Here is a 27043-nt window from a genome sequence, read left to right on the forward strand (position 1 = left end):
AGACTTCTTCAAATATTTAATCACACTTAAGCTTGTGTATCCTGAGTGCTGGGTATCCCCTGGAGTGTGTATTCCAGTGGTAATAAGCTGGTGTTTGGTATTTCTCAACCTTCCACAAGTTTTTTCAATTCCTTCTCCACATCTTCCACAAAAGCTGGGAAATTCTGATCCATAAGGCATAAGCGAATGAAGGGCCTCAGCTCTTGTGCACGCCACGCCGAATGCTGATACACAAGGGGGAGCTCAGACTTCTTTTTCAGCACAGACTACGAAAGTAAAAAAACCAAAGGTGTTGCACTAGTCTTGGACATAAAAGGTAACGTTACAGTGTTTTTGTAACAATGCAGCAACGTCAAAGTCTTCCTTTGGTATTTAATAAAGATGCATCTGCCTCATTATTAATGCTGTTTGAATACTTCCATCATATAAGATTTCTGGAATCATGTCTGTAAATTTTTTTCTCTGACACCTAGCTTCAATTCCAATATAGCTTTTATGGAACTCTGAATTCCTCTGCAATTATTTAAATCAGAAATGCCAATTGCCTGGGTAACATGGCTTCCTTGTCAATATCCATTCTGTGGAAGAGAAAAGGATCCTGTAGGAAGCATATGTATGGCCACTTGAATTGTGTCAGAATAACCAAGTATGCAGTTCTAAGCTCTTAATTTAGCAGGATGTCTTTTAGAGTTAATTATGGGGCTTTTAAAGAGTTAAAACATTCTTTTCATGCCCATTTAAGCCCTTCCCCCAGGTTTTTCCCTTGGTGGGTGAGCTGTGTGCATCATGTTGCTTTTTGGTGTAAAACTAGTGGCAGCAGAGCAGAAGATGCACAACATCATGTCCTGAGGTTGAGGAAGCCCTGACCGCCTCCCAGCATACATATGTGACGCTGCTGCTCTCGTCCATTAGGTACACTAGAGAAATGCGCAAGTCTAATGGACCGGCAGGTTATTGGGCAATTCCATGCTGCTGTTCCTATGACAACAAGCTGAAAGCAGCTCGACTAAAACTTCATTGTGGCCGGCTGCCAGCTTTCCTGCTGGATGTAAGCCATGGTAAAGAAATAGTAACTTCACAGTTCAAAGGCCCTACTGCAGCCAGGGCTGCCGCTTGCTCTAAACCACGTTGTTTGTAGTATGTGTTAATGACTGAGTGTTTGTACCAAAATGTTTCCATGTTCAGGCTGCAGCTGTTCTATAGACCTCACCCCCCACGCCGCCTTTAACTTTCTTTACCTGTCTGTGCTGAAGTCATTAAAACTGCAGCATCAGTTACGGATGCTTTGCATGGGAGAGCAGAAGCGAAGAAAAATGCCAACGCTTACTTTGTGGTGAGGTAAGTATGATGTCCAGAGGCAGCTGGTGATCAAGGTGGATGGTTCTGTTATTGGGGGGAAATGCCTAATGCTAGTTAGTCTGTATCTGGCTTTAGAAAACTTCAGATGCCTACTTTAGCCTCTTTTTTGACATGCTGATACGAGCAGCACAGGCTAAACCAAGCCTCTCTGTCTGGGAAAGGTGGCATTGCTGTTAACTTCAGTCAGGCCCTAGCTTCTGCTGCTTGAACCTGAATCAGTGCGAGACAACTGGCAGATGGATCAGGCACACTGACAGCTGGGAGTGTAGCTGTGTTTGACTTGTGGGGAGCAAAAAAAAAAAAACCCCAAAAAACCCCACACCTTAATATTTTTGCTAAGCTCACTGTTGGCTCACGTTGCACTATTGCTCATTTCCTGGTGGAGGAAAAGATCTTTAAAGGTAATGTTGAGTATCTTTTTAAAAAAATCTGCAAGAGAGTGCTTAAAACCAATGCTTCTGCTAGTGTCCTGAAGTGGTGGCAATGGAGAAATTTAGTTCCAGAGTACCAGCTGAAAGGGTGTTTCTAAAGTGGGGAAAAGACGTTCAGCCCTGAGCAAACTTTGCATGGCAAGTGTGTGGGCCAGGGCATGGGAGATCCCAGCTGGGTTAAGCTGACTAAGAAGTAGAGGGGCAAGTAGAGGAGGATGTGGGAAACTACTACATCAAGGAGTTGTCTTGTGCTGGGGACTTTGTTAGTAATTCAAGCAAGGGACGGATAAATATGTAGGGCAAATGCAGGCCTTGCTGGCAGAAAGCTTTGTTTGTTTGAAGCAGGTATCATGCTCCCATCTTACACAGGGACCACAGAATAACAGTTTTTAGAAGCTAAGCTGTTTATAATGTTGGTTTTAACTTGCATTTCCTAGTATTACCTCTTAAAGCAGAGATTGATCATGGAAAATACAGTTGCTGAAGGCAAACTGCCCCTTGTTTGGCTACTCGTGCTCATTGATACACTCTCACTGTGTTGTACAAGGACATTAACAAAACTGTTGGGAACCAACCAGCAGCACACGTAATACAGCACTCACCACTGAGAGTATAGGGAACTCTGCTTTCTGAAAAGAGGTGTTTAAAAGGCTTTTTTGGGTTTAAGAGATGACAAGATTTGTAACAGGGAGGATAGGAATTATCCTTTGTACCACTGATGTGAAGAAACATTGACTTGATCATCCTGTGAATATGGAAAAAGGGTAAGGAAGACCCCTAGAAGCAACTGCACAGCAACAGAGGTGGGCAAGAGTAGAGTTTTCTCCTCAGTCATCTGATTCTGCACTGTCCCAAATTCACAGTACACAAGCAACAATTAACTTCCAGTTACTTTTAAATACGGCTTTACCCTGGACATCACAGGGAAGCTGTCAGTTGCATTAGGGAGTCTTTTGCTGTGGGTCAAGGAGGATTGATAGTTTCAGACTTAAGCTATGACGGCAGAAGTAATTTCTTCAGAGTCAAAAGAGCGACAAAGCCATTTATTTGGATGTGACCTCTGGGTATTGTTTGCTCTCAATGTGTGGTTTGTTCTTATGCAAATGAAGTAATTACACCATGAAATACCTGGTTTTGCAGCTTATTTCCTAGCTCCAGATCATTACACAAGATCCTGTGGTTTTGTTGGTATAGATGATGGCATCCTGATGTTCAGGGAAGTCATTTACCAGATGTTTACTGAATATGAGATAGCTTGCTTTCTCTCCATGCCCAAGAGATCAGTTATAGGATCTAAATAATAGATTTTTAGTTTGGGGTTGGGTTTTTTTTGTTTTGGTTTGTTTTTTTTTTACCTGCGCTAGCTGTGTTAAAGATCTTCTTTCTCCAAGGCTTGTACAGGAATCTGATAGAGGCTCATCTGGCTACAAAATACCAAATGCAAATAAGGGCTTGTTACCAAGCAGAGTGTGGGTATGTGCAAGAAGGGAAGTAGTTCCATTTTTAGAGATAACGGGAAGAGAATGTGCTCAGCTACCTTATGCAGTAAAAAGGCATCTTTTTATGGAACGTGAATGCACATCTGCTCAAGTCTTTAAAAATGAAAGACATGAAATAATGGGCCTGTAGTTAAACTGTCATGTCTAAACTCAGATAACTTTTAAACTACTTACTAGAAGTAACTAGAAAACGCTGTGTATGAGTGCTCCCTACGAGCATGCTTTTTTCCTTCCCATGGGTCACATCACTGAAAAGATGGTTTAAGCTGTCAACTCTATTTTCTGAGTGAAATTTTCAGTTTAACTTCTGGAGCAAGAGCATTTTTAATACCAACAGTATGACTATTGGTGTTCAATAGCATTCTGCCATGAAATATTTTCTTTGCCTTCCATTCTTTAGCTCATGAGGAAATGAGCAAAGCCCAAAGTATAGGTAATCTGCTTAAAGAATGAACAATAAATCTTGAATATCAGCTGTTGAAGGTCTCCCATATGCCTTCCTGGAAATGGTGTAAGTTAAATTACCAATATATTCCCCCCCCGCACACTTTCTCTACCAAATATGATTCCACTGTCCAGTAGAGTAGGACCTTCCTAGATTATATTATGAAAATGATGTAGCTGAAAGCTTTGACATTGCTTTTTCAGGGCTCAGTCTTGGTCCTGATATTTTTATCACATATCAAGAGCTTTACTGGCTAAGTTAGCTGCAGGGATGTTTTTTAGAGCTGGTAAATGTGATCCTCTGGATACCCAAGAGAGCATACGTTTAAGAATTAGTCACCCTCAGAAACACTATCTGCCTTTGCCTTTTCCATTTACCTTAGGTCTTTGTTTTGGAGAGGGGAAACATTCTGTTCCTACCCTGAAATCGCTTTTAAATGTGTCAGGTGAAGCTCAAATTGATAGAATTGCATATTTACAATTATTAACACTAAAACAGGAGTAGGTACATCCAAAAGGGAGGACACAATTCATGGTTACTTAAACAGCTCTAATCCTTTTTCTTACCCTGTATAATTTATGTGAAAGTCTGCCAGGTTGTTCCCAGCAGTCTTAGCTGAAATCCACACTGATGAAATTGTAGACATGTTTTTTTGGGTAACTATTCAGCTCTTGTCTTCTGCCCCGTTTTTGTTCATTTACCTCAGCAGAAACCATCTAAGTTTTCCATCAAACCATACCACCATCTGATTGGGAACTGGTAAATAACACTTGGCTGTAGTGTTTGCTGCAGTTTCTTTTAATGGTTAGTAACTTCCTATGTTTGCCTGAGCCCTGCATAAATTGTTCTCTTGTTTACAGGCTCCCTAGTTAAAGAGAAGTTCAAACCCCAGAGCAAAGCTTTTTTTCCCCACCTATAAATCTCATTCTATATGCTTGCTAATATTCTTCCTATGATCACATGAAATGTATATATTAATTTTGGTTATTAGTGACCTCTTGGAGGCCAAAACGAAGACATCTCATTGCTCTGAGGTACGTTACAATAAGCTTGAGGAGCTAGAACCACTTTTTTGAGCATTTTTCTGTTAACTTTCTTGAGGTACACCAAGAAATTGGGAAGATGGTAGCCAGCTTCAGCAGTTGACTTCCTGAATAGCTCTAGCCCTGTTCACTAACTAGGTTTCCCTGGATGTAAACTGAATTTTGGGTTTCCCAAATTGTGTTTCATATAGATGGTCTCATAGTTGCAAAAAACTTTCTTCACAAGTAAAGCTTGGCATTTACAGATCTAACACGAATAGCCGATTATTTTTCTATTTTTCTGTCTGTACGTTCTTGCTTACTTACTGTATGTAGTACTGATGCATTTTGTTCAGTGTCCTTTGCTTGATTTTCACCATTAGCCAGCTGATTGAGACTGTGATAGAGCTGCTGGCTTTGTTCATCAGTTACTTGAACTGGTACGTACTCTGCAAGTTTCTGAACGCAAGTGCAGCAGTGTTCCAGCATCTGCTCTTTTGAATCTCCACCAAACTGAACACGAAACATGCGGCATTCATTCTGCTCAAAAACAAAAAAGAGAAATTAAATTAACTGTGAATCCCCTCAAACTATTTTGATTTAATTAAATTCCTATTTGATAAAGTTAGGAAGAAGGCGATAAATTTTCAAATCACTGCACCAACTTAAAAACAAAGAAGTTTTCCCTGCTGTATCTTCATTTTTTTTTCCCAGCAGCTAAACCAGAAGACTATGATTCCCAGTTTGAAAATCAGTTCAAAACAACCCCAAGAAAATGGTAAGTGAGCAGGGCCATTTGTCAGCTAATTAAAGGTCTAGCCAAGTGAACAAACCTTGCCATGATGACAGAGTTTTTACACGTATAGCAGGGAAATTAAGTTCTTATTGTTGCTGCAGGTAGTATCCTCTAAGGACATGCCAACTCTGAACAGTTACTTGTGACAAAAAATGAAATGACACTAAAGTAAGCAGAAGTTAACTTTGGAATCTAAACTAAAAGCTCTGGGAACTGAATGTTCCATTTAGGATTTTTGTTCCTGTCTGCATCAAACCCAGCCTTACCTACCTACCTTGTCTGCCTGTGTAAACATACAAATTCAGTTTGGCACTCCAACTGAATGCTGCTGTTCCTTGAATAGATGCTAACGCAGTTGATTAGGAGTGCAAGAAACTCAGATGCATTACTTCAAATAGTGAAATAATGCTAAAAATAAAACTGGATAGCTCTGACCCCCCAGTATAGGTTGTCAGGCTGTACCATAATAGATATTTTAAGTACATGAGGTCTAGCAAACTGCACTGAAAAAGGAGGACTGAAGAGTCTGTCAGGCATGATAAGCTTGCCCTAAGCCCGTTCAACTGGCATAAGGCAGATATTGAAGGCTCTTTCTAAAAGAGCCTTGTTTAGAAAGTGACTTAATGGGACTTTCAGTTTGATCTTGAAATTTCAAATTTAAAACCCAGTTGAAGTACTAGAAAAGTTTTCCTTAGACCGACCTAGCTTATTTGAGTCTTCATCTTTCTGAGATTTCAACATCAAAACAATTTTTTTAATGACTTAGACACGCTGCTAGCCTGCTGATTACACGAATACAAGGACATCTTTCACTTTAAAGATTTTTTTGTCTCAAAGATGAGCCAGCTCTTATGACAGCCTGTATGTTCACATGCATGTTAAAGATGCTTGTATCGCATAAAATGATTTTTAGGGCATTGTAAGCATAAAAGCTTGTCTCAGCGCCTTTTAAAGGGAAAAATGTCAAAATAATTAAAACTATAGCACTCGCTTTACCAGTGCCCAGTTACATTTCCTCTAATTAACTAAGATGTCAGCTTAACTGGGTCAGCTTCACATAACTGCGAAATGATTTGTGGATATGCCAGACAGGTGACTTCTCATTAAAATGACAGAAAGGTAACTTGCATCTTAATTTGAATTCCTTTTGGACACTTTCAAAGAACACTTGTTTTAGTTATCCCTACAATCCCCAAATCAAGTTTCAGTCTGAGCTATTTGTACTGCCCTCTGCTTTTTCACAAGGACTGGTACATACTTAAGACTGCAGTTTATGAACAACAGTAGACTTTGTAAATTAAACATTTTTCCTTTATGAAAAGAGAGAGAGTGTTCAAATTCAGCTAAGATGATGTCAAGTTTTAGCATAAACTGAGTACTGGGCAGTAACATCTGAACCATACAAGAGCTGAAGTGTTAGAGAACCTTGAGGTCACTTGGATCATCAAATTTGCACCTCTTCCCATGCTGGGACAGAGGGCCAAGCTCAATGAAAATAGTGTGAAGGAAAATGACTTCGTACAAGAATATTAAGAACATTTGTCTTGCTGCTGTTTACAGATAGTTTCATATAAAAATTGTTATGCATAGAGGCACATCAAAGACTATCGTGAGATAAGCGGTAACTAGAGATGGAGCTGGATAAAGGGCAGTCACAGCCACACAGCTGTTTCTTTCAGCTAAGTTTAAGACAGAAATGTGCATCTGACAGGTATGGCTTCAGAATCAGACACTCGTGTGCTTCACAGAATAAAATTTCCACTAGTACAGCTGAGTTTCAATAGTGATCCGCAACAGGTATCATCTCTATGTTTCTTGTTCCTTTGAGTATATTAACACTAAGCTTCTCAAAATACAGTTTAGAAACTCATTCTGCTAGCTAAGAGTCCACAGTGCCCTATTAAAATCAGATTTCTTAAGAAATGAGTAAGTTTCACTATAAATGCAATATTAATGACTTTCAAAAAAACAAGTACAATATAAATCAGAAATAATAGTGTAATTTTCAGTTGCCCATGTTCCTTATTTGCCCTGTGCACTCATGTAGGAGCTGGTTTCTGAAAACCTAGCTTGCTTTCCTCTGCTTAAATGGCTTCTGCTTGACTCATTCCTTAGGTCTAGCAGGGTTGAGATGTAACCCCTTACACGGTGTGGCTGGCTTCCTGAATTTAAGTATTTTTGAAGATTAGCATGGAAGTTATATATACTGACCGCATTTACAGAATCACTTCAGCTACAATTTAGGGTATAAAGTAGAGAAACTGTACGATAGGACCACTGCAGTGCCACTAAATCCAGTTTGTCACGTGAATTTACGGTAAGTAAACATTTAAATGCACTAAATTAAATTAAGACTATGTTAATATTCCTCCTTTTCTTAACTGGCCCTCAGAGCTTTGTTCAAGCCTCAAAGTGATTGTGATGTTGATTTTGTGTTTCTTGTGAGATGCAGCAGAATCCCTTAACACTCTGCTGGGGAACTAGTTCTATTAACTGTAAAGGAAACTGATGATCTGATTCATCAGAACTAATTACTGCAACAGCTTGGTAGTCTTCTTCAGTGATATTCCACATTTTTAAGAATCTGACAAATAAAATCAGAGAGCAAAGGTGTTTTGGTTTCAGGCAAGCATAACCCATGAATTTAAAACAGTTTAAGATATTTATGCAGTTCCTAGTGCCACAATTAGGCTAGGCTTACTCTGAAACAAGATGAGTCCTTATATTTAAACAATGTTTATTAGGCCTCACATCTGCTTTCATCTTGCAATCAGCAATGCATTCTCCCCTCTGCAAACTGTAGTGTTTGGTTTGCAACATCCTATAAAGAAATATTTATGTGTCTTTCATAAAAAAAAATCAAATAAAAGATCAAAATACAACTAAACAGGAATTTTTAGAGTTTCCAGCTATTCTGGATACTGCCATTACCTGCAGCTACAATAACCCAATCTGTACCAGAGTTCCTGTCAGGGGAGAATGCTAGAACATCTCTGAATACTTGAGATGTTCTTATGCCTTTATAGTTCTGTGAACAGGGCAAAGAGTTAAAATTGGTCTCTAGCAGCTACTGAACAAGGGGCTCATATTTTTGCAGAATTCCTGTTTCTAACTTAGAGATGAATTCTCTTGTCAAGTAGAGATAGTTAAACTAGAGGCAGCTGTTTCTGCTGAAAAAAAGCCTAGAAACTATCAGGGGAGAAGGGAGAGCTCGTCTCATTTTGAAACAGGTTTTGTTTCTGAAAAACCTGGTGAGTGCTCAGTGTAGATGAGTAAGAAACTTCTCAGAGTTCATCTAAGAACCAAGAAAACTGAGATAGATACATAAGCTGGTAACAAGCAAGTGCCATTTAATTACTTAAAGGCTAATCAACCACTTTTCATGAGATCCCGAGATGAAGACCAGAAACCTAGGTCCTTTTCATTGCCTTGAATACCAAATGCCTGAATCACCAGCCTGCCAGTACTGTGCCAGGTGTCAGGGGCCACAGAATGGCTAAATAATTGTTTGTTTAGATGCTTTGTTTGCCAAAGTGAAGTATGACTCATAGGTAGCGTGCTTCTGTACATGTAAGAGAATCACTTCATCTTTTTAATCGTTAGCCATGGCAGATAAATTCTAAAATAAATACAGGTTTAGCTGTTTTAGTAGCTAACTCTCAGAAAGCAGTCTAAAAGACCTGAATAGTAGCAGTTACAAAAGACATTAAAGATGATTCAATCCATTTTTGTTTAATACCTAGAGTAAAAGCAAATCTTTTAATTTATGTAGAAAATTTACAGTATCTCAGAACTTCTGGTTTAATTTATCCAATACTAAGAAATCTTATACAGAACTGTTAGCTATTAGAAATATTGAAAGCAACTCAACTTACCTTTGACTGTGCACAAAGCAGCAGGCAGTCTGCTCTTCTTACTATCTTTAGCCACTTGTGGGAATCAATTAATGAAAAGCCTTCCTGAAATAAAGCAGAACACATACTACTTGCACAGCAAACATGTAACACTCAGAAGCACACACTTAAGTTATGTGATGTAATCTAAACCCTAATGAAGATTAGTCATCTGCATATGTGGAACTTTTGTATCTGAACAATTGCCAATACGTAGGTTTTACCAAACTAGGCATTAAATCTAAATCTGTAGCTCCAGTAACAATACTATGTCAAGGTACATTCTAATTTCCATATACATTTTACATTTATATTTGTGCATGTTACAAAAGTCTCCATGAAATGCATAATAAAACAGCTGCAACACAGAGTTTTAAATTCTTCTGCATCCCATGAAGTTGCCCGAGAGGGCAGCAGAGGGCAGGCAAACCTGAAAAATGGGACAGCAGTTGGTTTATCTAAGGCCTAGAGAGGCATTTTCTCCAGATGGAATTCAGGTAAACAAGAAGCAGCTTTGATAACTCGATAAAGATGTTTTTATACTCCAGTTGCATTAACTGCCAGTCTCTTCAAACAAGACAGACTGCTCAGCATTCTGGAAAAATACCGCAGGAAGCTGAAAACATCATATAAATATTGCAAGGCAATGGACTGTCTCCCAGGGTGCTTTCCACAGACTGCCACATAGGCATTAGTTAGCAAGTCAGGGGTGGGGGGGGTGGGGGGGCGGGATGGGGGGGGGAAGGACAAGGAGGAAATTACCTACCTGTTTCATCTGAAATCATAATGCTTTCAATGGCCACGGCTTTTCACATAGGCTGCTTTTCGTAGGTGTCCTGAGGGTCAAGAACCACAAGTCATGTCCACCCTGGACCACCAGCAGTGTGGTTTTGCCAGAGTTACTATCCATCTTACACAGGTCCAGGCTGGGAAGCCATCTGCCATTCTATTTGGTACAAGAAGTCACCTCGGTAAGACACTGCTCTTTTAATGTGCTGGCACTGGCTTTATAGTCTCATGCACCAGTTGCATGTAGATTTTTAACTGAACTTTTATGAGAGGAATATCTAGAAAGCATTGAAGAGTTGAACCAAAGGCAAACTGCATCACAGACACGTAGCTGAGCAGATACATGCTATGATAGACTCCAGAATGGTGAGACAGCATGCAAGTATCATTACCAAAAGATTTGAGGTGAGAGGGAGACAAGAATTTCCCTCTACACTGTAAAAATGGATGCTGACAGCAGGTAAGATGGGCCAGTCACTTGCAGCATGTCTGTCTGCACTGAGCGCTCCCAAAAGGTCTCAAGGTCAGACTTGCTAAGGTGTGAAAGGCCTCAAGGTCAAAATAGGAAGACCTCACTTTGCAACTGATGGGAAGTACCAAGCTATCCTCTACTCTTACAGGAATTAGTAAAGGAATCTGGATACTAAGAGGGACAAACTGCAAATGATAGGCCTCGCAACAGAAAGGTAAGAAAGATATTTCTTTGAAAGGTAATGGAAAAGTATTTGCTAAGTCAGTGTTCTCCAACCATACTACAAGGTGCAATTAGACTGCTGAAGCAGTGGAGCAGGAGGCCACATCCAGCACGCTGAGAGCGCCCTCCTTCCACATGCAGACAAAATCCTCTCTGATGTCAAATATTAGGAAGTCTCTGAAGAAGATCAGTTTGTCATGTCATCTGAATATATGCCTGACGCAGTAAAGGAAGCTTGTGAAATACCCTTACTCATCTGTACGCCTGGCATTTTAGCACCCCTGCCTTTGGGGTGTGCCGTTTTAGCCTCTCGATAGACCTGCCCAATGAGAGCTTGGTATGTGGACATTAAAGTTGGGGCGGGGTGGGGGAGAAAAGATACTGAGCAGAATACCTGAGGAATGAGATGAGATTAGTAGGCTAAGAAAAGAGCGCAGCACTAGTAGAACACTTCTAGAATCATCAGTAGCACTTCACATGTCCTATTTGCATATGCACCGTAGAGTATGTTACTTTGAAATTTGGCTAAGAACATTCATGGCTGTGCAGTTTGGCCCCAAAATATTGTTTAATGCTGAAAATGGAAAAGTACCAGCAAGTTAAGCTAGCGATTGTGTACAGAAGAAAGTTATGTCAAAAGTCAAAAATTTCAGTCATGCCAACATCGCAGAAATGAAGAGCAGCATCTGTGACAGCAAAAAATCAGCATTAATTGTGCATATGCATTGCAAAGAGGTCTTGGTACATGGCTGTACAAAATACAAAAATGCAGATTTGTTTTGTGTACATGAGAAGTATTTTAGAGGTGACATGGAGTGACATCCATCTATGATACTTATCAGCTTGTGCTGTGTTCGTGCTGCCATAGTTGCCAGAAGGGATCTACTAAGGAAGCAAGCAAGAAAAACAGAATTGAAGTTAGAGGAGTAAGATACAGCCAACAGCACATTCAAGAAGAGAAACAAGGGGTTGCAGAAAACATACATAGTGCAGAAGAGTTTGACTGGGGCAGGGAATAAGCTCTCAAGCCCAAACAGAGAGGAAGATGGGATACATAGAACTGGAATATATAAAGCAGAAAAAAATATTTTAAACTGTCCCTTCCAGAAAGGGTATATTCTTGATGTTTATACAAATAATCTGAAAGTAAAGGTTCTCACTGTTTGGAATGCAGTAGACCAAGTGCATTTATATTTATTTTTGTGAAATGAACACAAAATAACATGAGATTAATTTCATCTCGGCACAAGGACTTATTTCTCTCATTTAAACCTATAAATGTTGAATATCTTTTAACTAACTTATATCGAGGGTAATATCCATACCTTCTCAAAACACACAGGCCAGTTCAGAACTGCTCACTCTTGATAAGCAGCCAGGCTGAGTCCTGGACAACCAACCAGCCTAGGAAGTGATTTTGTGTTGGAGTATGACAGCTGCTTGTGCTTATACGCTTAGCGCTTCCTGCCATAGGCAATTTCTCCACTGCCACTTGGTCTTCCTCCGATGCCACTACCAAGCCCCAAAATGCTGTTAGTGAAGCAATTCTAATATCCCATTCTTTCACTAGGCCACTTTAACTTGTGGCCACTTGTGCTTACTCTATTCATTTCAAATAGTTACTGTTTTTGATACACACCAACTGTGTTTATTTAAATATAGCTGTTCCCACATTAAGTCTATTTTTATAGTGTTTTTCCTTTCACTGTAAGACATAAGTTGAACAAATGTTGTCTCCTTAAAATAATAACTGTCTTCAAAAAAAATCATAAAAGGCAGCCAATGTTTAACTTCCCTACCACTTATTTGGTGTTTCCCAGGTTGTCATCCTTTTATATGTCCTGTTTCTGAGGTAAAGCAAGCTGGAAAAAACCAGCATTTGGGATTTTTATTTATGTACTCCTAACATTCAACTCCAACCCCAGAATTTGATTAACTGAAATCTAATTTACTTCAAGTTTAATTAACTGAAGAACAAAGCACAAAGTATTTCCTTTCCTCTTGCACGTTTGGTTGATTGTTTATTGCCAAGGTGAAACAAATAACTAAGAACAGTTAAACCAAATAGAAGAACTCAGTGCAGTACTCGAGCAATACAACAGACCTGACTTGGCACAAGCAAGCTACCTGAAAAAGGAGAGTGAATGTTTTAGATAAAACTTGGATCTGCAGAACTACTCAGACTGAACTCCATCGTTAAATTGTTTCATCAGTAACTGTCATTACAGTCAGGATCCTCTAGATGTTCTTCAGTTCTAAGCAGCACATAAGCCCGACTTTGCACCATGTTAAGGTCTATTCTGTTCCTCATGGCTTTTTCCATGTTACCTCAATCCACACAGGCTGTATTTGAGGCTGCCTGAATTAAGACAAAATACAATTCTTCTTAACAATGACAATTCTCTCTTTTGTCAACAATGAATTAGTTATGAATCTGCATATGAAGTTAGGTGAACAAATTCAATGCAAGAAGAATGAAGACCACAATAAATCTGTCTCTTGTTCCATCACTCGAAGTCAGGAGGATCTTTGCCAACATCAGGAGCTAGGGTGGGGTAGATCCTGGAAACTGCATGGCAATATATAGAGATTATAATCCATTTGTGCCTTTCTAGAGATAATGAATTGACTCTAAATCTGCTCTGGACATAGGTACTGACAAAAAAAACGTAGTAGTCCCTCCAGATTGCTGCTGCCACCAGGTTGACAGAAATACAGAGAACAAAGCAGCTGTGGTCACTGTTCTTGAGCAGGCAACATCCATAGCTGCTTTACATTCAGAGCTGGGTGTAGCTGAGCAGTATTGGGCATGAGCAAAGACAGATGGCAGTATAAGATTAATCAGCAATATAGACAAAAAGGCAGCCTAGAACTGGGCAGGAATGCAAGACCTCAAATGTTTACAATTTGAAGAGGTAAATCGCAGGACTTTTCTAAGTTTGATCATTAACCTTCAGTCATGCATATACTCATGTCATTCTCAGGATTGTACTTGTAAGAACACTGTATTAAAGGAAAACAGTTTCATACAGCGCTGACAAAAATCTAAGTCTCTCAGAGGGAGGACCCTGAGAGGAATTAAGCTGAAGCAGAAAACAAAGGAAGACATTTCCTAAATGTTTTGGAAGCAGGCAATATACGACCACCTTACATGAGGCAGAAAGGCTAATAATGCTGGTCCAGTCTTACACCCGTCTAGTCCATCATTAACTAGGAAATACTTTTGTTCTGATTTTACATTTCAGCATTCAAAAAGCTGCTGTATAATGAGGCCTGTGATCTATGTTGGAAGGTATTGCATGTTATTTATGAATATTTTTATTATTGTATCATCTAGAAACGTTGTGGTGCTAAGCAACACAGGAACAGATTATCCATTTTAAGTTAGATTGTAAGGTCTTTAGGCAGCCCTATCTTCACTAAAAATTAATATATATTTAAGAAATGTTTTTTGTGTCACAGTTCAGCTATGCTGGCTTGCATCAATTAGTTTGGATTCACTCATTCATGAGACAGATGTTTTCAAATGAAACTGAACTATGTATAAACAATAGCTTAGGAAGAAAAACTTTCTTTTTGCCACAAACTTTACTCTGCCCTTAAATTACAACCAATTCTAAAATAGACAAACAAAAACCTAGAATGCCACACAAAGACACACATACTCCAGTTTTGGCTGCCACTTATAAAAGGCTCATGAAATGCAAATAAAACAGTTTGTGCTCAGAGTTCACAGTTCAGAATGAATGTATACATTGTATAATGTAATGGATTAAGGAGTCAGCTGGATATCCCATAAACTGGGAATGTGCATTTGCAAGAAATGATGAGTTCAGCATGAGATCAAAGGAATTTTAATGTATTAATATCCCTGTGCATACCTGCCAGGGTGGTCCTGTCTGAAAACAGAGGCAAGGTGACAGAAGAGAAAAGCTAAAGACCTCAGACAACATCCCGCTTGCACCATTCTGATTCAGGCTGGGCAGCACCCATGGTACACAATTCCCCAGAAAACAATCTTCTACTTGCAAAGGCCATGCTCAGTTTCCAGGGAGGCACCTGTGACAGTTCCTTAATCCGTTCATTTCCCAAGGTAAGCTACCAAGACACAACTGAGCACCCAAACTAGCACAGTATCCCCTCACGGTGCCTTTGTAGGGTGAAAGAAGAGATTTGGGGAAAGCACTTTTCTGGGGAAGGGTAAGACGCTCTGCTGCTCTTAGCACCGCACCTGCAAGCTCGTGCAACATTGCACCAAACCAGTAGGGATGGCTTAAATAACCTGCCATTTCCCCAGATGGGGAGAGGCACTGCCCTGTTACTGTGTCGTCCTATCCAGAGCTCCACATCATGGGTCTACTCACCACAGTGAGGATATAAGGTACAGCAAGAAAACTTTTCAGAAATAATTCTATCTAGGTTTGAAGTGAGATTTGTTAAGTTACAAATACCAATATTTTTGACCTCTAATATTCTGGGTACTATTATTATTTAACATTCATACTGAGTAACACCTTGCTTATTCTTAGAAGTGACTAATTTGACAACAAAGGAATGGTAATGTTATTTTCAGGTATCTACACAATGTGGTTAATACATCTGGTAAAAGTCTGCAACAGAATAGAAATATTGTAGGTGAAAAGACTGTTATTAAGCATTATCTTATCTGAAAAAGCTTGTAAATTCTGTTCAGGTATTATACTGAACACTAGAGACAAACTGAGATGCTTTCAGAAAACTTAAGTAAAATTGGAAAACGTTCGCAAGGAAGTGTGTGCTTTAAACTTGATATATAGATTATAAATCAAATGCTTGCATAATATCTGAAAAATACCAATTTTTAACTCATTGCCTTCCCAAAAGAGAATGAGTTGCCATTTTACACTTTTTAAATTAGAAAACTGCTTGCTCTATAAAAATATGAAAATTCTTCCTTTCATTAATGGCTGCAGAATAAAAATGTAATTCTAAAGTCAGAAGTTGTGAAAATTAAACTTTGAGCATAATTCCAATCAAATCTTCATTATTACCTTGCAACACACCTAGAAGTAGAAATTTTCCTTACTTTTATCTCTTTCCGAGACCAAAATAAGGCCAAATACATTAATTTTTATTCCTGCAGTATGAGTTGTCTTGAAAACTAAGTTGAGAGTAGGAGTGTCAACAAAACAACAAAAAAAATCCCCAAACATGACAACTTGTAGAGTAGGGGAAGCAGAAATTTGTCCCTGTAAAAATTTCCAAGCTACATGTCAGTATCCAAATGTGTCATGTATAGCATCGTTGAAAAGATGAGAGCACAGCAGAAATCATGCGCTTCACAGGCTGTATGTAACTTAGATCTTAGTGTAAGCATTAGCTCTCTCAAACAGATCTGTAGAATATAGAATAGGAAGAGGAAGAAGGTGAGAGGCCAAAAAATACTGCAACCAAGGCAGACAGACAGCAAGATAACTGGAATAAGGAATGAAAGGATGTTAGGCTCTGCATTATTTTTTTGCATGCAATTTTTTTTTAAACCCCAATCTCTTAGAAGCCAGATCTTAAATCTCACTATTAAGTTTGATTGTGGAAAAGAACACATCAGGGTTGAACTCATTAAACAAGAGTGCTCTGTCGCTACAGAGGCAGGAAAGCTAAATGAAGTAGCAAATACAGGACACACAGAGCCACCCTTGAGACAACCATGCCCAGGGGACTCCACATCTGATGAATGTCTTTTGCCAAAGTGCAAAGTGTTGGGTGCAAGAGCACATGCTACCAGGCGTCAGCTTTCTAGAAAGTGTTCCCCCGGATGGGTACAAACTACAGTCCCTTGAAGGAGTGAATAGCCCCTAACTCAGGACAAACCTTGATATTTCATAGTGAGAACCTGGAATATCTTTTTTCCCTAAACTACACTTTAGAACAGTGACACTTGACCAGGGACCTAGACAAGTGAACTGGATGCTCATGGGTTTAGCTGGCTAAAGCTCTTCAGGACATCCCATTAGTAAGTCAGGTTAAGCAATTTCTTCTTTAATTCCTGATACAAAATATATACTTCCGTAGATCAATACCATACGTTAAACTCTAACTTTAGGGTAAATACATTTCATTAATAGATGCCGCTACTCTTTAAAAACTATTCTAATAGTTGGGTTTAGAAGAATTGGGGCAAGAGAAAGGTAAAGATCAGAACTCCTTAAAACTCTTTACTGCTGCCAATCATAATCATTATACAACAGGAATGTATCATTATATCAAGCATAAATGGGGAAGCTAATGCAGAAAGATACTTGGCTCGTCCAAAACAATCATGTCAACAGCACATGTTGAAATAGACAAACTAGAATTGAAATTTTTGAACTACGATTGTGGTACTGCATAAGTCAATAAAGCTAAGTAGATTCCTTCTACTCTTTAAAATAGCAATCACAGGACCTTTAATAAAAAAACAACCTTCCACTAGCTTTGCAATGTACTACCACTAAGCAGCATTAGCAACCTGCTCACTTCTCTAGGTTTCCATCAGATGTCCTCATTTATTGCACAGGGATCTTCATCTACCCAGGGCACTGCTGTGAATATAATCTCAAAAATTTGGTGCATAACTTTCAGGCACTGCTAAGAGAGCATCAAGAACATCAGAATGGCTGCTGAATGCTTGCCTAATTAATGAGTTAGAATCTACTGTATCCTAAGCCCTGTTAGCTTATTAGAAGTCATGAGGGGACCAGGAGGGCGCTGATGACATTTAGTCTACACTTTAAAAGATCGGGTCACAAATCAATTACTCTGGATTAATTTTATACTTTTAAATAAATCCTCTTCACAATTTCAATTTGTTTAATTTGTAGGATATTAAGAATTCTAGCACCAGAATCAATTGCATTGAATAAAACACCAAAATACAATTTTCATGATATGCCGATTTGAAGGAGGGAAAGGAAATAAGAGTTGTGGTAAACAGAACAATGTATCTTGAGAGTATAGCCAGAAATTGAGAGATGCTGTTGAGATATTCCTGTTAAGATTCCATTATCTACAGTATGTAAGAATGAGATTTTTCTACGGTAAAATACACAGTCTGTTAGGCAACACTGCAGCAAAAAGAAGTCCTAAAAGTGTTACGTAATTTAATTCCAAATTAAGAGCTTTGGTTTAAAAAAAAAAAAACAAACAAAAAACAAAATCCAAAAACAAACCATATCAAAACACCCTTTGAATTGCATTACACATCAGGGATTTTTATGTTCCATGCTCTGAAGTTCCATTTACCCTCCTCTTCATTCCATTTGGCTGATCACAAGAAGTAGATTGTATTTTTAAAGGAAAGCAGTTGTTAAAATAGTTTCAAATATGTCACTGGCAGCGTCATTAAAGAATGTCTGAAGTGATCCTGAACATATACCCATTACCCAAAAGTTTATCCATTAAAATAAATAATTTGTTCTCTTTGAGCAGCTGATGGAAACACTGAACATGTCCACAATTACTTGGTACAGTAACATGGAAGTACTTTAATGACCAGTTCTGGAGCATTCTCAGATACTCTAATCAATTATTTCAAATCTACAGCACCTCACAACATAGCAGCATATGCAGCACAAGGTATTTACTAATCTGCCTGGTTTAGAAGCCTGGAGACTTGGTGCATACATTGTAGCATTCTTTTTAGCAAGCAAATAGTCTTTCAGCTTCCAGTAGTGAAGAGACTACTAAAAGGGAATTAATGAAATATTCTACTATTTTATTGCTCACAAAAATAATTCTGTAGTCTTCTGTATGTATTAAAAAAATTGGTTGTTAGGATATGTGACTATTTTATTACTATTTTATAAATGTTGTTTTTGGAAATGGATCATAGAAGAGGCAGAGTCTCACTTGGCTCTAAATAGCTACAATTCTTTAAGAAAAATAAAAGGTTTCTTAACACTCCTGCTTTAAGAAAATAAAAGGGACTAAGAGAATACATAAATACATCCATTGTAGAGAAAATATTTTGATATCAAGTCAGGAACACTTGAATATTCTTCCTAGAATGGTGTTGTGGTTTAACCACAGCCAGCAACTGAGCACCACGCAGCTGCTCACTCACTCCCCCCTCCTCCCCGGCAGTGGGATGGGGAGAAAATTGGGGGGGGGGGGGGGGAGTAAAACTTGTGGGTTGAAATAAGAACGATTTAATCAAATATAAAAAAAAGAAACTAATAATGATAGTGATAACAATAATAAAGTGACAGCAGTAATGATAAAAGGATTGGAATATACAAATGATGCATAGTGCAATTGCTCACCACCCACCAATTGATACCCAGTTAGTCCCCGAGTGGCGATCCCCCTGCCCCCACTCCCCCCAGTTCCTATACTAGATGTGACGTCCCATGGTATGGAATACACCGTTGGCCACTTTGGGTCAGCTGCCCTCGCTGTGTCCTGTGCCAGCTTCTTGTGCCCCTCCAGCTTTCTCGCTGGCTGGGCACGAGAGGCTGAAAAATCCTTGACTTTAGACTAAACACTACTTAGCAACAACTGAAAACATCAGTGTTATCAACATTCTTCTCATAGTGAACTCAAAACATAGCACTGTACCAGCTACTAGGAAGACAATTAACTCTATCCCAGCTGAAACCAGGACAAATGGATCACGTTAATCCAACTGCCAATGAAGTAAAGATTTCCATTTCTACACCACCTTCATTTTGTGCAAATGGAGTTGTAGTGAAAGTTGTATGTAGATGAAAGGTAGACACCAAAGAGGATTCACTAAGTAAATAATTTACATAAAAGCTATCTCCTCTTGTTTTCACACTGACAGGAGAGTACATTACAGAAAATAGTTTATGTACTTTAGTATTTCATAAACGATTACTTGACATGAAAGAAGTTTGATGAAAGAATCACTAAGCAACAGAACAAAATATGTCTTCATCCGAAAAAGGTATTTGTAGGGCCCATGCTCACCGAGAGAGCAAACACTGGGAGCTATCGCTAGCATGTTGGGCAACTGAGATTAGTTTAGCGGAAAACTAACTATGATGCTGATCAGCACTGAGTTCAGGCAAGCATTAGTTCAGTTAACATCACAGTTTACTGCAGAAGAATGAACAAAGAAAAGTTCTATGTGAAATACAAAACAGCTGAAGTCTGGAAGTTCACACTTTTCAGTATGTGATGATTTTTTTTGCTTGACTTTGTAATAGCATCCATCCATAGTATTATCAGCATAACACAGAGCTTTCTGGCAGCTAAAAAGGTTCATTTTGACTTTTGTAAAACATCAGAGAGCATCTGTTTTTCAGTGATGTGTACTTTTATTGTCCTAAAGAAAACAGAAGGTACAAACCAAGATAGTTTGCATCTATTAATCCACTTTTTACTACGTTGCTTGCCAATTTTAAACTAGAAGAGATAAGAATGTATCATACTACAGTATTGCCCATTTTAAAAGCATCCAATTAATAAGTTTTCTTTGTTACAGATGTTGGGTGAAAACTTTCTTTTTTTTAAAACTCTTACTTAGGATGGTTCATGTTAAAATTCTTGGGGTGGGGCAAGAGTTCCTGCTCTACCATTACTGCTGCAGTTAAAAAAAAAAAAAAAAATAGTTAGGAACATTCACCACCAAATGAATTCTTGAATTTAATGAGCTGTTCAGTTCATTCTTGGATTATTGGTAGAGGGGAAAAAAATCCCTTTATTATTCATCCGTGGAAATTTTACAAAAATATAATATAGTTATTCAAGTTGTGAAGGAAATGGTGTCCCCATGACACGGATCTTGTACATCACTGTGTTCCTACACAGAGGTACAAGGTACAAAGCTACAATAATTGTTATCCAGTTCCCTCAAAACCAGGAGCTTGTAATACATCAAAAGGTCTGAAAAGTAGGGATTAGAATATAGATCAAAAGACTAGACATCAACAACTTAAAGGGTACAGTTACTACATAGCAAGAAACAGTTCTGTTAGTACATCAGAGGGAATTTCAATGCAAGTGAGTAAGGCAGCACATACGTGTCGGAGAACACCTTGGCAATAAAAAGGAAATATTCAGTAGCCCAGGCCAGCAAATAGAAATGAGTGTACACAGTAAAACCATGAGCTGAATAATTCCAACAATTCTATCAAACTTGATACATTCCCTCTGGAGCAGAAACTTGTGCATTATCCTCTGTGACAAAATGTCCATTATAATGGACCCACAGTGAGAGGATTTGGTCTGTGATAGATTCAAAAGAACTGTATGTACCCAGTTGTGCAAAGCCTGTTTAAATATTGTGACAGGTTTCTGACAGCTCCTGAGAGCTGGAGACTAGAGGGAGATAGAACCAGTGAGATTAACCATTTCTACAGTCTGATTATTTCTACAGCAATAACATAGACTGCACAGTATTGCAACTTTTTTGTTGCAATCTCAATAAGGAGTTTGCAAAATTTCAGCAGTGGCCTGTGCAGTTCTGGCTAGCTTGAATCTACTGCATTGTAAGCTGTTACCGGCTACTGGCCAACAGCATCACTGCCTGTGCTGTCGTCTTCATCACAACCCCTGTGCATCATCTTTCTCTTTGATGATACTGGCTGCTTTACTAAAGAGATTCCACCGACTGTTCTTCAAAGACTGAAAAGACACCTGTAGATTTAGATTGTCCAGGAAGAAGAATTTTATCACTGCATATCCATCTTGCATAGTGTTGGGAAAAGGGACACGTTTCTGAGAGGGCATATGCCTAAGGAACAAGCCTAAGCAGTAAAACTAAGCCAGATGTGCTGGACCAAATCCCTTGTAAACAGGAAACCTAACATAGTTCTGAAGATGCCTGCCCAGCTTCAGAACTAGTGGATTGGGTTTTTCCTAGGTTTTTCAGCAAGACAAGTGTGTTTAAGAGGAACGGCGGCAAGACTGCAACTGCCTTGAGAAATATAAATAGGTATAGGGCATATTGTACCAGTGCATTTCACACTAGTTTAGTTCTGTATGCACAGAACACACCTGCAGCATGATCCCAATTACATGTGCTCAAAGAAATGCACCCAAAGGAATTGACAGTCACGTTTTAAAATGCATATGTCACCAGTTTTGTATAACTTCTCTAACACTTAATAAAATGTTGTCGGTGTTGCCCTTAAGGTTGGTATAGAAGCATTGCCAAAATAAATGTTTTTAAAAAAAAAAAAACAAACACAAAAACAACTTTTTTTTTTTCCAACTCTCGGTATTATATTTTGGTCACATTTACCAAGCACGTCTGTTCCACCTCTATTCTCCACTATTCTTAGGCTGTGGTTGTTATTGCAGTATCTTGGTGTCTCTTAGAAGCTGAAACAGACCTGATAGAGCTCAGAAATTCCTCATCTGGCACTTCAAGCAAGGCAGCTAACTGAAAGCTTCACTAGCCACTAAACCTAAAAGCTGCAAGAAAGTGCTTTTCTCAGCCAAGTCTTTTTATAAACCTTTTTTTATACTTCCTGCACTCATCACTTACGACGGCACACTTTTATCTGCCCATTGTTACTTGCCAGATTCAGCCTTTGCCAGACACGGTATTTGAAGGGCTACAGCTTTTGTCTGTGCCGCCTTTGCTCTTTAGTTAGTTATTAAAACTTACTTTCAGTTAGCCTTTATAGGGTTATTTCAAGGACATTCTACAGAGTGATGTAAGTCTACTAGTTACTAAACAGTTACAGCTGTCTGATCAGGGTACTGAAAACAGGACCAGCCCCAGGAGAGGTGCATTCTGCACTGATTCATTCCAAGCAGAATTTGGCAAGAGGTGGCAGCAAGTCTCATTTCAGTTGCGTTTCTTTTAACTATCTGGACTTTCAATTACTCCATCCCTTATTCAACACAACTGCTAAAATACTTGCCATGATCCATTTTTACCTCGTCCAAGAACATTCAACTTGTTCTCACTAAATATGAGAGCCAAATACCATGTCTTATATGAGGGGTATCCAGAATGACAGCTCTCTGTTAGCTCTATCATTGTCTATTCAATATTCTTAACACACTCACAGGCCAAAAAAACTCAAGGGCATCCTTGGTTCTCCCCCTATACTTACAGGATATTTCTGTAAGTTTAAGACCTTTTAAGAGGCACAGTAAAAAGTAATTTATAAGCTTATACATATTTAAAGCTACAACATACTCTTTTACACATTCTGTATTTTTAAAAAAAGTCTGTGCTATCTTAATACTGCAGCATCTTCCAATGGTTTGTAATAGCTTTCTAATACACTTACCAGCCAATTCCTACTTGTTACCATCAGCAAGTATTGGTGATATGCACTGAACACACCTGATTCCACTTTCCAGCACAGGCCTTCTCTGTCATGAGTATCAAACCAACTCCTTCTGGATGGAGTGTTTCTTTTAACCTCTTCAGTGTCACTGTGAAATCTTTACAGTTTAGTAGCTGGTCATGCTTAAGTAAGTAGAGGCTACAAGAATATCAGTTGACACAACTTTGAAGTTGTGTCGTGGTTTAACCCCAGCCAGCAACTAATCACCACGCAGCCGCTCACTCACTCCCCCCCCATCCAGTGGGATGGGGGAGAAAATCAGGAAAAGAAGTAAAACTCCTGGGTTGAGATAAGGACGGTTTAATAGAACAGAAAAGAAGAAACTAATAATGATAATGATAACACTAATAAAATGACAGCAGTAGTAATAAAAGGATTGGAATGTACAAATGATGCGCAGGGCAATTGCTCACCACCCGCCGACCGACACCCAGCCAGTCCCCGAGCCGCGAAATCCCTGCCCCCCCCTTCCCAGTTCCTAAACTAGATGGGACGTCACATGGTATGGAATACACTGTTGGCCAGTTTGGGTCAGGTGACCTGGCTGGGCATGAGAAGCTGAAAAATCCTTGACTATAGTCTAAACACTACTGAGCAACAACTGAAAACATCAGTGTTATCAGCATTCTTCACATACTGAACTCAAAACATAGCACTGTACCAGCTACTAGGAAGACAGTTAATTCTATCCCAGCTGAAACCAGGACAAGTTGGTATTTTCTCTCCATGAATGCAAGTTGTATGTTAGATCGCATTACCCAACATAGAAAAAACCATACCCATTGACAAACCAAATTATCAAAACCAAAATACTAACGCATCATTGGCAAGAAACTAGCTGGATCATATCGCAAATCTTAACAGAGTATTTTCTCTGTTTTCTTAGGCAGAAGAATCATAAAAAAACCCATGTATCTTTCAGTATCAGCAGCACTTAGTCTTACATCTTAATCTAGATTTTTAGAGCCACAGAAGAAACACTGTTCCTCAGTATGAAATAATGCATTTTATATTATTCTGATACATGGAGAGAGAAAGCGGCACATGAGAATTTCCATGAGCAAAATAAAATTGGCAGCTTCCTTTCAGCAGGAGAGAACATGAAGCTGAGAGAGGAAAAGTGTTCTTCATACCTGAGAAACTTACCAGTACTGTTCGCCCTTGGGAAATAAAGAAATGGCCAGATACCACAATGGTAAGGATAAGATGGCCTGATTCTTCATGTGACTCAAAAACCTTTAAAAAGATAGAAAAAAAAATAATCTAGCCCTGTAAGCACAGAACCTACATTTTCCATTTCTAGTGCAAAATAAAAGGTTTCAAAGGTTGGTGCTAGAAGTCAGGTGTCTAATTTACCTCTCAGTAATGCAACTTGCCCTACACTCTCACAGACAAGAGGCACATTTAAGAATTTTTTACTAATTGTAAGTCTCATACAGATTTAACTACTTTAAAACACTACCTGGACTCTTCCAACTTGATCTATAGTTCCTAATACTACAGGTCACTGCTGAAGGAAGGAATAAAAAAAGCGGACCACAAACTATCATATCACTGATGTTTTACGTTAATAATTCATGAAGCAAAATCTCTCCCGATTTCTGCATTAGCTCTGGACTTGCAAAAAGATACCTGCAAACGCCTCACTTATTACTGCTTGCTACACAGCTGCCTCCTAGACCCCACTGGAGGCAGTTACAGCAAAACCAAGCAGCCAGCACCCACCCCCCCCCACCCCCGCCTCGCCCGTCACCTTCCAAGAGGAGGTGTTTTGCCCTTCGTCGTCGCCGTCCGTCGTGGGTAGGAAGCGGCCGTAGCGTTTCAGGGGCCACGTTGTGGCGCTGCCGAGGAGAGAGGTGTCGCCGGTGCCTCCCGGCACAGAGGCCTGCCCCGGCTCGGAGCTGCGACCTTCGCCAGCCACCGCCATCCCCGCACTGAGGGGACGGCGCTACACAGGAGGGAGAAGCATCGCGCCGGCGGCTGGCGAGCAGGAGTTGGGCGGGAAGCGGGAGCCAATAGGAGGGAAGAGAGAGCGCGTGGGGGGGGAATTGTTCGCCAATCAGCTGGAGGCAGAGAAACGAGAGCCAATGAGGTAGCGCGCTGGGGCGGGCGGTGGTCTTTCCCTAGGGATCGGTCGCACGAGCCGCGGTGCTGTCACTCTGCTCTCCTCAGGGGAGCTTCGTCACGTCCCATCCCGTCCTCATCCCCTTCCCTTCCCTTTTGAGGGTGCTACTTCTCTGAGGGGAGCGCGGCTACTGGCCTCCCCCTTCTCCCAGCAGCCTCCGGGTGTACCGATGGGGCTGGACCGCCCGGCGGTGCCAAGGGAGAGAGAAGGGCGGGCCCCGGGGCACGCGCGGCCGCCATTTTGTGGGGGGTGAGGGAGCGCCATTAGGGCTGCGCTGCCAGAAGGAGGCGGCGGTGTAGCCGGCCGTGGTCCGTTGCTGCGCGAGGTGAAATGCCTGTGGAAGCCGGCCACGATGTCAGCATGTGTCCTTCCTCAGGTGAAATACGTCGAAGTCCCTGTAGAAAAGCTGTCCTAAACTCTAAATTGCTTTTTCATTTCTAGGTGCAAGGTGCTGTGCTTGGCTTCACAGAACTTCAACAGTGCTTTTGTGGTATCTGAGGTGGGATCTGTGTTGAAAAGCAGCTCTCTTTTCAGTGTGTGTTGCATGTTGTTAGCCAGCCCAGGTTTGTACAGCTGGATTAATAAAATTGCCCTTGTCTCCCTTCCCATTTTGCTTCCGCTCTGCTATTAGGTTGCTCCTAGAATTATGTAATACTACACTTTCTCTAGAAAAAGAGTGATGGTGAAATGACTCATAATAGGACTGCACTTAGGTATTCCATTTATAGTACATATCTTGGCCCATTAAGAATAAAAACATGTATTAGCCAGTCAAGGTCATTGAGAGGCCATGGAAGAGCCTGTTACCATTCAGGAAGATGTGCATGAGAGTCTACTGACCTGAACAGACTTAGGGATGCCAGTCACCAATAGCCACTGTTAAACCATCTGCATGCTTGAGGGTACTATGCTTTAATCCCAGTTCTGAGCATTGCCTACTGCCAGCAGCATATACTTGACCAAGATGAAGCTTGGCTAAATAGTCATACTTCTGAAATTAAGCAGAACAAGGAAGTTTATGCCAATTGGGGGGGAGGGGGGGTACCTTTATGGTTTGCACTTACGATGCTGGCTTGGCTGATATGAAGAAGATTAAAATGGAATGAGTAACTACTTTCTGGTCTGAAATAAAGCCTTCAGGTGCAAGGTTAACCTATTACTTAAACTGTGATGGCTTAATCTGTTAGAAAATATTAGATTGACGTTTATGTCATGTGGCCATTGTGTTTTTCATCTGATGTTACACCCCAAGAGCCAGATTAACATCCAAGGAACTGTTTCCATAACAAAAAATTTTACAGTGTTTTCAAAAGGAAGGTGTTTATCTGAACATTTTGCAGATAGGGAAACACAGGCAGAAAGGCATTAAATGACTTGACAAGGTCATCCAGAAATATCAGTAATGAAACAGGGAATGCAGTGTGGGCCTCCTACCTGCCAGTTGCCTTCTCTAATCACTGCTTCCCCAGAAGGATTTATCAAATTGTGCTTGTCAAACATTCAGAACTGGCCTGTAGACTTGGGATTTTCTTGGAAACTACAGAAGGAGCTAAATATTATTGTCAGAGAAAGATAGTATGAGTACATATATTGAATCTGTTTTCCCCTAATTCAGCTGAAGTTCTGTGGAAAACAGTTTGTTTGCAGCATCTTCTGGTGTCTAGTTTCCAAGAGTGATTTCTGGCAGATGTGCTAAAGGCTTC

At 39.8% G+C, this 27043-nt stretch overlaps 1 protein-coding gene across 1 annotated transcript; it reads right to left on the minus strand.

The window, feature by feature from the left end:
* Position 1: 1 nt before the first annotated feature.
* REC114 (REC114 meiotic recombination protein) lies at positions 2-25184 on the minus strand. Its single transcript, XM_075045694.1, is given in 6 exon segments — positions 2-266; positions 3146-3214; positions 5084-5296; positions 9428-9511; positions 24362-24451; positions 24969-25184. Coding segments are annotated over 6 exon segments (834 nt in total). The 3' UTR covers positions 2-104.
* Between the last annotated feature and the right edge of the window lie 1859 nt (positions 25185-27043).

Source organism: Buteo buteo, chromosome 13, assembly GCF_964188355.1.
Source record: "Buteo buteo chromosome 13, bButBut1.hap1.1, whole genome shotgun sequence".
NCBI lineage: Eukaryota > Metazoa > Chordata > Aves > Accipitriformes > Accipitridae > Buteo > Buteo buteo.